General features: G+C 38.5%; 1 protein-coding gene across 2 annotated transcripts in view; it reads right to left on the bottom strand.

Annotated features, from left to right (window-relative positions):
* CNOT10 (CCR4-NOT transcription complex subunit 10) overlaps positions 1–13,221 on the bottom strand; it is a 99,159-nt gene that overhangs the window by 46,325 nt on the left and 39,613 nt on the right. For both annotated transcript variants that reach the window (XM_063452220.1, XM_063452221.1), the window contains 2 exons: positions 12,881–13,057; positions 10,364–10,444 (listed from right to left, as the gene is read on the bottom strand). In XM_063452220.1, coding sequence (XP_063308290.1) covers positions 10,364–10,444; positions 12,881–13,057 — 258 coding nt within the window. The remainder of the gene's footprint in view (positions 1–10,363; positions 10,445–12,880; positions 13,058–13,221) is intronic.

The following is a 13,221-nucleotide window of genomic DNA, read 5'->3' as shown; positions in this document are numbered from 1 at the left end:
ATAATGTACAGTCAAAAGGACTCTGTATTGAAGGAGAAGACTTCGTTTTTTTCTCATCTGTAGGTAAGGGATTAATAAAACAGCAGGTGCACTATAAAATACTATTTATGCTTACTGATAAATCATTTTTAACCTATGTGGTCATTTACTATGCCACGGGAGCCGTAACATGTGGGACATTAGATCCCCAAACTGTAAAGCTAGAACACTCAATTTCTTGAAGTACTTCCTAGCAAATCTACTTGTCACATGAAGCCTTTACAAACGTGACCAAACAAGTAATATTAAATATTAAATGTTCTCAGTAAGCATACAATATTGATTCACATCTAAAAGGGACACTATAGTTACCAGAACAACTACAGCTTACTGTAGTTATTTTGGCAAGTATAGTCAGCGCTCTGCATGGAGACACTGAACTTTACTGATAGAGATGCATTGATTCTATGCATCTGTAAAAGGAGATACTGATTGGCCAGGGCAGCGGCTAGCTCCACTACATGGCCCGCCTCCCTGACGGAAATGATCAGAATTTACAATTTAAGCCAATCCAATGCTTTCCTATTGGAAACCATTGTGATTGTCAGGGTTTATCAATTTTGTCAGCTAAGGCAGATCAGGGCACTAGAAATAAGGTGAATTTTACTAATTTTAAGTGAAGAAAGGGGGAGGGGGGATGGGATAGTTCATTTGTTTAACACTTCAGGGTCAGGAATACACAATTGACAGGGATAGGGTGGGCACAGGAGACTAAACTTGACCAGTGCTCATAACTTTTCTGCCAAACACTGCGTCAAAGGGATGAAAAAAGTAGTAAAGAAATAAAACCTGGTAAAAGATGTGCAGAGTGGACCAAGTGGCTGCCTTGCAAATGTGCACAAAGGAAACATCATGCTTGAAGGTCCTGATGGAAACACCACTCAGCTAGATGTTGGGTATGATGGTCAGCCAAACACTAGTTGCCAAAACTGCAAAGAAACAGTCAAAGCTTTGGGGCCTTTAAGAGGTAGTGAAAGAAGAACGAATCAGAGTTTAAAAAAAAAAAAAAAAACCATTGTAACTTCCATATAACATTTAGGTGCTCCGACCACATTTAAAGAATGTAGTAGCATTGGCCTACTTTTCACAAAACCAAGGTACCACACTCTCCTTGTTAACAGAGTTGAGAAGTGAAAATAAATTTAGGAAGGAAGACCGTGCAAAGAACTACCCTAACCGGATGTAAAACCAGGAAAAGGGTGAGCACACGACAGAGTGAAAAGCACAGACATCTTCCAAGCTGAAGAAATGACAAACCAAAAGAGAACCTTACCCATCAAGAGCTGAAGATGCAATCTATAGGATTGAAGGGAGACTGATTAAGGAAATTTTATTCCACGTTCAACCATTGGTAGAATTCAAACCTAAGCATTAACAAATGTCTGGACATCAGGAAGATGTGCCAAGTGCCAATGCCAAACCTTGTGGTATAAACAAACAGATAAACACTTTTCCATGCCTACATAAGAGAAACCCTTCCGCAGAAGGACTACACATTTGCCATAGACAAAGACATTAGGACATGGATGCTTGAAAATGCTATGGATAAGATCATTCAGAGCAACACAAACATTCAAGGCATCAACTGGGACATTATAAAAACAGGTCGGTATACCATGTCCTGTGAGGCCATCAGGAGATTCCTGGCGGATCCTGGCAATAACCCTCAGAAGCATCAGTTATGGGGGAAACTAATCGCACTAGCTCTAGGCAAAACACTGCTGGCTTCACTGTACTCCGTAGGGAACCCGCGCACCAGCAACGGGGCTTGTGGTCAGGATGTCTAGTGTAGTCCCATGTCAGGAGTGACTGAACTCTTCCCCCACCCAAGATTGAGTGCAATACTTTTTTTTAATGGATATTTGTTTTAGGTTTCCTCTCGCAATGCCTTTGATTTTATTTTATATAACAGTGGAGGATAAGGGTCAGACGTTGGCTTATGCCATGTCCTATCGAGGGCTGGCACACTAGTGGCAGCATTAGCAGACACTATGGCTCCAAAGACCTCATGTCTACAGTACGCCAATACTTCCCACATTTATGAGCAGCGTTGTACAGGCCTACGGTGATGAATGTGCTTCTACCCTGCTTCATGGGCTACACCTAAAAAAATGCAGTTCATGTTACTTTAGTTTACAGTCTTGCATATACATCCCCACCACAACCTAAAACCAAGCAAGATAATTTTCACTGGGCTTGATCCATTTGTGCACAGTTACGAAGCACAAGTGCACGGAGCTTTATGTTTTACATATTTCAAGCATATGTTTTTATGGCATGCACACCTTTCCCGATTGTCAATATGTATTCCTTGTTATTCTCTGTGCACAAATGTTCCTACTTAAATAAAAAAAAATAAAAAATTTGCGTTTTTGTGGCCTATTGCATAATCTTCTGATTAAAGTCTTTTTTCCATAACAAAAATAAAGAATAAAATAAAAAAAAATTATGGGGGAAACTGGTTAATCTGTTTTCTCACTAAACCACAAATATGTCTACCAAAAATGATCTTGGATCCTGGGACCAGTCAGAATACCTAAGAATCCGAGCACTGCGGTAAAAGGCCATCATTTAGGTGGCCAGGACTCCTCACCTGTTCACAAAAGAAGCAAACACCTCTAGTTGGAATACCCATTCCCATGGTGAATTTTTTGTCCAAGAATGTCACCTGGGCACCCTCTGCCCAACAGAAAATCTTGTTGATTTCTACAATGGAAACCATTTAACATATGCCAATGCTTTTACATTTTCAGGCTGGAAATTACCATTGGTGACTTCTTGTAGAGGAGGTCACGACTGCAGGGCGTTGCCCAATTTTTTTAGGACATTGATTAGTAAGTTTTATCTCAAAGAGACCAAAAGCCCCTGAGCCCACAGTGAGTTTGACTTTTTCACAGTGACAGGCCTAAGACGGCTGCATTGTACTGTTGGAGACAGCATTTTAGCATTGGCGTACTCCCAACGCAAGCATAGATGGTGAGTGTCCATAACATCCATGCTAAGCAACTCTCCGGAGGACCTGCAGATCACCCAACAGAAGCAGGTAATGACAAAGAACAGCAACATAGACAAACTCCCTGCACACTGTAAGGTCATATAGGAGACACTGACAGTTATACAAGAAATATACTGACAGTTATACAAGAACTCAGAAGCAGCCAAAAGGACATTGTACATCTTTGCAAAATTCTTCCCACCCTCAAATGTCAATTTTGCCCAATGGGTATGCTATATCTCCCACAGAAAAATCCGATAGCACATGTGTGGAGGATAGAAGTGTAAGTTTTTATTGTTGTTGTTATTATTTATAAATTAGCTAGCTAAAATATTAGCTAAATATTAGCTAAAATTAGCTAAAATAGCTATTTTAATCACTTGCACCTTTAAGTGTCACAGCATAGAAATGAATTTTGTGTTTAGATTGATATTGTAGAAATGTTTATTTCAGCACCATTATAGGCTTTAACATTAGCATCATCATATTACCTCCCACTTTCAGGAGACCGTGCCAAGGCATACAATTATAAAGTGTTTTTACATGGTCTGAAAAAAACTATGCATTCATAACATGGGATTATCAGTTACCATGCTATTTATATAATGTAAAGTATATTATTTTCACTTTAAAACCCCTGAGTGCACCTTTTAAAACAATGACTGCAAATTTTGATTAATTGAAAAAAAACCTAAGACCTGTGGAAATGTTTATGCAGCAGCTCGAACGCCAACTGTTGAATCTTAAATACCATGATGCTTAACCATCATTCTAAAAGAAACGAAGTGTCAATAACTAGAGAATTCTAAGTTGGCTAGTGCTGATATATAGATTGTTCTATTACCCTGAAGTTTCATCCTTATTAAAACTTTTAAAAATGTGCCTTGAAAGTTCTGCCCTACTTCTGAATCCGCTGTGTGACATTACAAAATTGCTTTAAAGGGACAGATTATGGAAGTGTTAATTTTCTAAAGGAAGCTTTCCAACTCCAGACTGTGATGCTCGGAAGGCCTCCCAAGCAAGAAAGGGATTATACTGAACTTGTATTCCCCCTTCATCGCCCCATGGCTGCCATGATCAGATCACTTGGTCATGACCTATTGAAACAAGACTTGCTTGTTCTCACACTTTAAAATTTATGGAATCTCAATGTTCAGCCAGGTGATGCAGCAACTTATTGAAGCGTTGCCCAAGAGCAATGGAAAAAGCTCTGGCAGTTACTGAGGCATGGTCAGTCCACGTGGGATGTATGGCATCTCCTCCACTAGGCCCCACAACACACCAGTGAGCACACCAAGTTGTAAAAGACTGATAGACATATTAGGTACATGCACTCAGCGCAGATCAATCAGACAAAGTTCAGTCGGAATTATGTGGAAATGGAACAATTGCTATAATCTAATAGTGCATGCATCATGGATCAGATGAGTAGATAAAAGCAACCATGCCTTCTGCAGACTGCAAATGACATCACACTTGCATTAATGCTTCTAAATGGTTACCAACAACCATAATCACTTCATCTTACAGTAAAAAATCCTTTCCTTCCAGCTTTAAAATAAATAAAAACAATAATTATAATAATTACTAATTCTGGAGAAAGGAAAAAAAAAACCTAAAAAAAAAAAAAAAAAACTTTTTTTTCCAGTCAGTCAGTAGGAATACACTCTTCCTGGCTAGCAATATCAGTTATATGCAACTGTGCGTCTTCAACACATGAAGCAGGCTAAACCCAGATGTCTTATCTTTGGCTAGGCAAGTTACATAAACCTTGTCAAAACTACTACTACCAAGCAATTTAAAGGGACACTGTAGGCACCCAGACCACTTAAGCTCAATGAAGTGGTCTGGGTGCAAACTCCCATCACCCTTAACCCTGCAGTGGTAATTATTACAGTTTTTATAGGGTTAACTCCTCCTCTAGCGGCTGTCTACCAAACAGCCACTAGAGCGACTTCTTGAATCCAAACAGACTTTTGGTCCAGTATCTGACGCTGGACATCCTCACACACTGCACGAGGACCTCCAGGGTCAGATTTTCCCCCACTGAATAACGCTTTCCTATGGGGAGATCCTAATGCGAGCGCAGACACTGACGCGCATGAGGTCTCCCCTGCGGTAGACGTCAGCATGGGCGGAGCTGAGCCAGCGCTGAGGGACATCGCCACTGGACCCAAGTAAGTGACTGGAGGCAGGAGGAGACCTTGACAGAGGGGGAAAGCTATGCTGCCAGGAAAACTAGTTTGTTTTCCTGGCACTATAGTTTCCCTTTAACTCCAACTTCCCGATAAAGAAATATAAAATAAAATCATTGTATTGTAATCTTTCCTGACATTATTTTAAATCCTTTATTTAAGAAGAATTAAAAAAAAAAAAAAAAACAACAACAACAACTTAGAAACACAAGGCCATGCAGAGATAACAGAAGCACTTTTTTTGAACAATGCCTCCTTTCAGATGTTTTGTTTTTACCACTGATTTTAGAAGTACATAGGCATCAAACTCCTGATGAGGCATTTGTTTATTGTTTTGAAAAATACAATTTTAACCCCTTCAGGACGGAGTCAATAGTACACGTTCTGATCAAAACAAAACGTAAACAAAAACTAGAATTTGCGCTATATGTCTGTTCACCCGTAGTTCCCCTCTTTCAAATTATATGCACCCACACTTATTATATATCATTTTGTTCAGGAGAAACAGGGCTTTAATTTATCATTAACTATTCATATACGGAACATAATTTATTATGAATAAAATTTAAAAAAAAATGTGAGAAAATAAGATTTTTTTTTAAATTTGCATTTCCGTCTGACATTTTAACGGTGAATGTCATAATACTGTGAATTACATAATACTGCAAAAAAATGCACATATTTGTAATCAGCGATGTGTCACGAGTACAACAGTATTAACAGGTTTTATGCTGTTTTGGAAAGTTACAGGGTCAAATCTAGAACATTCCATTTTCAAATTGAAATTTTCCAGATTAGTAATGTTACCTTTGAGACGGTGTGGTAGCCAGGAATGAGAATTACCCCTATAATAGCATAGCATTTGAAAAAGTAAACAAGCCAAGGTATTGAAAGTGGGCCAAAGTTAGCGTTCATATTTGTTTTTGTGTGAAAAAAGCAAAAAAAGAATATTTGGCCAGTGTTTGTGACTAAGTGGCTACTAAGAAAGACTGGACATACCCCACTTGCAATACCTCGGGTTGTCTACTTTTGCAAATGGTATGCCATCATGGGGGTAATTCTCATTCCTGGGCTACCATACGCTCTCAAAGGCAACATAACCAATCTGGCAAATTTCAATGTGAAAAAAATGAAATGCAAGCCTTATAGGTGACTCTCTAACTTTCCAAAACACCATAAAACCTGTACATGGGGGGTATTGTTCTTCTCGGGAGACTTCACTAAACACAAATATTAGTGTTTTAAAACAGTAAAACATATTACAACAATAATATAGACCATAAAAGTGCAGTTCGCTTGTAAAAAATGCGAAAAACTTCACTTTTACTTAAAATATCATCGTTGAAATACAATTTACCAGTTTGAAACACTAATATTTGAGTTCAGCGAAGTCTCCCGAGTAAAACAGTAGCCCCCTTATGTACAGGTTTTATGGTGTCTTGGAGAGTTACAGGGTCAAATATAGTGCTTGCAAATTAAATTCTCTGCACTTTCTCCCTGTGTTGTCAGGCATGTCAATCAAATTTGAATTAATCAAATCACATAATTACGTTAAAAGATTATTTAAATATACATGTAGAATTTTAATATATATGCATTTATAGGTATTTAAATTCTACGCGTATACTTATGTAATCTTTTATGTAAATTATATATATATATATATATAGAGGAAATAATAAATCCGAGCACTCCAAAGGTCTTGATAAAGACCTGCGGGTCGAAACGTCGATCTCCTTACACACAGATAAAACTTTTTTCATCAAGTCCTTTGGAGTGCTCTGATTTATTATTTCCTGCATATCTACGCTCTGCAGCACGAGGCATTTTTTGAAGAGATAATCATTAAAGGTAGAGTGCCAGATTTCGAATTTGTTATATATATATATATATATATATATATATATATATATATATAGAATGTCATTCTAAGTGTATTTTGTTACCGCTATATATATTAATAACAAAATACAGTTAGAATGAAATTACATATGCATATATAATTTATATTAAATTTGTTTCAATATTATATTTATTTATATAATTTTATTTATTTATTATTTTAATTATACGTATTTATATATAATATATGTACATCTATTATATATATATATAATATATACATATTATATATGTAACGTTATTCTAAGTGTATTTTAATATTAATATATATACTTATATTAATATTAAAATACACTTTGTATGACGTTACATAAATATTATATATATATATATATATATATATATATATATATATATATATATATATATATATATATATATATAATTAAATTTTACCCGTTTAATTTTTTTTTTTTTACACTACCTACCAGCAGGGGGACTGTCTGATATTTCAAACAGTCCCCCTGCTGGCAGATCCATAGCCAGCTATAGGGGGCCATGTGATCGCTCTTTGAGAGCGATCACATGGCCCCCGGGGGCCTCATTTGCCGGAGGGGGGCTGCCTGGGCTGTCAGGCAGCCCCCCAGAAGAGGATCGCGGCGGAGGTGAGTACAACTCATCTCCTGGGGCTCAAAGCCGTTACGACGTACCATGCCGCCACAACGGCTTTAAAGCCCATTTAATGCGGGACGATATGGTACGTCATAACGGCGTTAAGGGGTTAAACAATTAAAATCATTTGAGAGCAATTTCAAATCAGATTCTTCTCATCACTGTGTGCACAGTTATTAAACTAAAGGTAGATGATAGTCAAGGTAAAAAGGGCATCAACTGACATTATTCATTTTGCATATAGGAGTTTAAAAATATACAGTGAGGGGGAGTATTTGATCCCCTGCTGATTTAGACCGTTTGCCCACTGACAAATTGATTTGCATGTCAATGAGTGAAATAAGTATTTGATCCCCTATCACCAAGATTTCTGGCTCCCAGGTGTCTTTTATACAGGTAATGAGCTCCTAATAACAGTTTGTTACCTGTATAAAAAAAGACACCTGTCCACAGAAGCAATCCAATTCCAAACTCTCCACCATGGCCAAGACCAAAGAGCTACCCCAGGATGTCAGGGACAAGATTGTAGACCTACACAAGGCTGGAATGGGCTACAAGACCATCGCCAAGCAGCTTTACGAGAAGGGGACAACAGTTGGTGCGATTATTCGCAAATTATTCGCAAATGGAGCAAACACAAAATAACTGTCAGTCTCCCTGGGTCTGGTGCTCCATGCAAGATCTCACCTAGTGGAGCTTCAATGATCATGTGAACGGTGAGGATTCAGCCCAGAACTACACGGGAGGATCTTGTTAATGATCTCAAGGCAGCTGGGACCATAGTCACCAAGAAAACAATCGGTAAAACACTATGCGCTGTGAAGGAAAATCCTGCAGTGCCCGCAATGTCCCTCTGCTCAAGAAAGCACATGTACAGGCCCATCTGAAGCTTGCCAATGAACATCTGAATGATTTAAAGGTGAACTAGGTGAAAGTGTTGTGGTCAGATGAGACCAAAAACAAGCTCAAGCCATCAGCTCAACTCGCCGTGTTTGGAATGCTACCTATGACCTCAAGAACCCCATGACCACCGTCAAACATGGAGGTATTTTTCGGCTAAGGGGACAGGACAACTGCACCGCATCAAAGGAACGATGGACGGGGCCATGTACCGTCAAATCTTGGGTGAGAACCTCCTTCCCTCAGCCAGGGCACTGAAAATGGGTCGTGGATAATCTGTGGAGGGAGCTGAAGGTTCGAGTTGCCAAGCGTCAGCCCCGAAACCTTAATGACTTGGAGAGTATCTGCAAAGATGAGTGGGAAACAAAATCCCTCCTGAGATGTGTGCAAACCTGATGGACAACTATAAGAAACATCTGACCTCTGTGATTGCCAACAAGGGTTTTGCCACCAAGTACTAAGTATTTATTTCACTCATTGAAATGCAAATCAATTTATAAAACTTTTTTTTATTCTTTATTTGTTCACTGACAGTCAATTCAATGGTACAGTAGCATTTCTGTATGTGGCTTTCGCAGAAGCAGAGTGTTCCATGGTACATTAGCATTTCTATGAGTGGCTTGCGCAGAAGCCAAATATCCAGGAATAAGTAATTTATAACTTTGACAGGAGTTTTTCTGAAAGTTTTTTTTTTTTTTTTTTTTAATTCTGTCTCTCACTGTTAATATACACCTACCATTAAAATGATAGACTGGTAATTTCTTTGTCAATGGGCAAACGTTCAAAATCAGCACGTAAATGTAGAACCAACCATTACTGTATTAATGTATAGAAGCTAAGTGAATATGCATAAAAGATGCAAAGCTCGGCTGATGACATTCATTCACTTGTAAGGGCTAATTATTTAAATCATAAAGAATTATTATAGCTGAACTTTTTCAGGAAGGCATTTTAGCAAGATAAAAGACCTGAAATTAGATAAGTCAACAGGCATAAATTATATCCCAAATGCAACTTTAGTGTTTGTAGGGAGCTAATTTAAAGGATCTAAATCCCCTCCCCCCTCCAACACAGATACAAATATTTTCAGGAAAAAAAGAAAGCAGGCTCCCCCTAGCAGTAGTTTGTGTTACTGCTTTTTGCTTCATTATGAAACAGAATGGAGTTTGCAGGAAATATTGGGTCTCTCGCTTTGGTTATTAGGGTGCAAGCTCAGATGTTGAGTCAAATATAGATCACAGGACTTTTGTGAATCCACTATTTTGAGTGAGTATTTGAGTCTAGTAAAGAAACATTCCAGGAAAGGTCACACACTCAAAATAGTGCATTCACAAAACCAAAAAACTATCATGGGTTACTTGGATTTTTGCACTCTAGTGGTGGGAGCCCTGAGGGTTTTGTCAACACCTGCACTTTAGTATTTTTCATGTACTAAAATGTACAATATAAAGTTCACACATACAATATTACTAAAATAAATTTGAAATAGTAAGATTTAAATGGATTTAATTTTTTTTTTTTTTTTTTAGTTACATTGTTTTGTTGTTGGGTAGGTTTAACCTTTACGGTACTATTTTATTTTATTTTTTTACACTTGGATATAATGTCTAAAGACAACAGGATACAACAGCTATATCTTTAACCAAAAAACAGACAGGTGGAATCATGGAAAAGGTGTTTAACTAGAGCGCTGCCCATTGAAACATGTAGACTTACGCACCTTAAGTTTTCCAGTTCTAGTCTCCTCAGTGGAGAGGATGGTGGAGCTGTAACAAATTTTTCTCCTTCGTGAATTTTACTGCTGAAACAAAAATAAACAAAGGTTGACCTTTATGAAACACATACCCAAATATGCTTTACTAGAGAGCAAATGTCTTCTACTGAAATGCTTGCACACCTGGGAAATTTGGAAGATGCCTTGTCCAAACAGCCCCCACTTCCCTTTTCCTATAGGATCAGTAGGGGGAAGGGTTGTAGAAAAATCATGGCTACCCAAAAAACAGGAATGTTGCTCCAAAACATGGGAAAAATTCACCTAGTTTTGGGGCAGGGCAGAACTAAATTGTACTAGATCTAAATCTGGAGCCTTTGAAGCCGTAAGAAAGTACCAAAGTATGGAAAGCAGCTCTATGTTCATTCATGTAAAAGTATTCATACAGCTACTTATAACCTTACTAACATTAAGAACTTTAGAAAATGAATACAAAAATGCTATGTACTTAGACAGCCAAGATATAAAATGTAAACAAAGGGAACGTGATTTCTAAACATGAAGCAATATAATTTCAAGAGACAAGTTCATACACAGTAACCAACGCTTTAACAAGCTTGTCATAGTGTGCTTGCTGGCCACATGCAGCGTGTGTTAGGGGTGTGTGTGGGTGTGTGTGGAGGGGGGGGCCAGGCCTCATGCAACGTGTGGTGTGTTTCACATGCAGCATGCGTGCAGTGTGATGGCCGCACGCAGCATGTGTACGGGACCAATCGCATGCACGCGACTTGTGTGCGCTGGCCTCATTCAGGGTGTGTGTCGGTCACATGCTGAATGGGTGTGTTGTGGGTACTGGCTGTATTTTTAAAGTGTGATTCAGATTCTTTATTATGTACAATTTGAGTGTATTATGCATATCTAAGAAATGCTTGTAATATATACACACACATTAACATACATGTGCATAATACTTTCAAAAATAAAAGCATAAATTGCTCAATCTGTTTATATCAAACTGTCCTCAGTAGCACACACTTGTTTTGACAAATACATTGCAACACAATCACTGACCCCACACACTGTCACTGTGAAAGACATTAAAAACACAACCTCCACCCCCACACGATTTCCAGTAATCTGTACACTACATCCTCCACTCAGATCCTCCACTCAAGCCCCAGGCATTCCACTGGGCAGATCTGACTAAAAGATCTTTTATAATTATTTATGGTGGCTAGCCATCTGGCAGATTTCAGCAGGGATTATAGGTGGCCCAGAGGCAAAAAGGGGATATCCACCAATATGCTTTACTATCTCATGTTCATCTAAAAGAAGCTGAAGATGTATATATATTCCTGATGCACAGCTGCTGCCATCACTTTGAAAAGGCACTGTGTGTTAAGAACATTTTTTTGAGGGTGTGACATTATAATGTACTGATTCTACAAGTTCCCCTCACACAAAGCACCATGCAATAGTAGTGACAGACTGAGCAGGCGGACAATGCACGGTCCTCTACAAGGCCAATTCAGCCCCACTGGACCACAACAAATAGTCATTTTAATATATATTTTTTTTTTATTCATTATTAATTGCAAATTTTAGTACACTGTTACATACAAACCACATTAAATTACTATTACAAAGTTTAAAGGACCACGCTAGGCACCCAGACCACTTCAGCTTAATGAAGTGGTCTGGGTGCCAGGTCCCTCTAGGATTAACCCTTTTTTTTTAATAAACATAGCAGTTTCAGAGAAACTGCTATGTTTATAATAGGGTTAATCCAGCCTCCAAATCCTCTAGTGGCTGTCTCACTGACAGCCGCTAGAGGCGCTTGCGTGATTCTCACTGTGAAAATCACAGTGAGAACACGCAAGCCTCCATAGGAAAGCATTATAAATGCTTTCCTATGAGACCGGCTGAATGCGCGCGCAGCTCTTGCCACGCATGCGCATTCAGCCGAAAGGGAGGATAGGAGGCAGAGAGGAGGAGGAGAGCTCCCCGCCCGGCGCTGGAATAAAGGTAAGTTTTAACCCTTTCCTCACCCCAGAGCCCGGCGGGAGGGGGTCCCTGAGGGTGGGGGCACCCTCAGGGCACTATAGTGCCAGGAAAATGAGTATGTTTTCCTGGCACTATAGTGGTCCTTTAATATGTCCTGAAATTAAATAGTTCAAAGCAACACCAAACAATAATACAAAATTTATAAAAAGACAGAAGAAAAAAAAAAAAAAAAAGACCAACAATAAACAAACTGCTGATGGGCGAACTGGAGACTTATTAAAAAGGTAAGAGCTTCATTAGTGGACAGACCTGGATAGTTTATACAGTTCAACATGTACCCTGATACATGTAAGGATCTTTTTAAGAGAGAAATCATGTACAGTATGTTTAGAGGCACGCAACAGGCATGATGTCCCAAAAGCCTCTTTAAAACAGGCAGCCTGAAATACCTTTGGTTCTATAATCATTAGGTGTAGTACAATAAAATAAAACAATATTTCCAAATGTTGGTTTTAATGTTACCTGCATGTTTCGCCAGTCTCGCCACTTGAGTCTGTATTGCTTGTCTGACTGGTTGTCTTAGAGCCATTTTCTTGTTTTGACTCTGGCTGATCCTCCGGCAAAAGGATCAACGCATTTCTCAGACATATAGCTGCAAACTCCATGCTGGCAACTGGAATAGCGGATGACTCACCATCGCTAGAAAAAATAGAATATATTTATTTTTAATTAAATATTTTTAGTCATGCCTCTTAGTTAAAATGCTTAAACCAAATATAGGGGGAGGTCTTCAATTTTTGTTTATGGGAACAAACTAAATCTTTAACAGTTCAGAGGAGTTAAATATGCCCTGGAATTTTTTT

The sequence above is a fragment of the Pelobates fuscus genome, chromosome 4 (assembly GCF_036172605.1).
Source record: "Pelobates fuscus isolate aPelFus1 chromosome 4, aPelFus1.pri, whole genome shotgun sequence".
Classification (NCBI taxonomy): Eukaryota; Metazoa; Chordata; class Amphibia; order Anura; family Pelobatidae; genus Pelobates; species Pelobates fuscus.
Note: the sequence above shows the minus strand (reverse complement) of the source record. Positions and strands in the feature narration are given on the sequence as shown.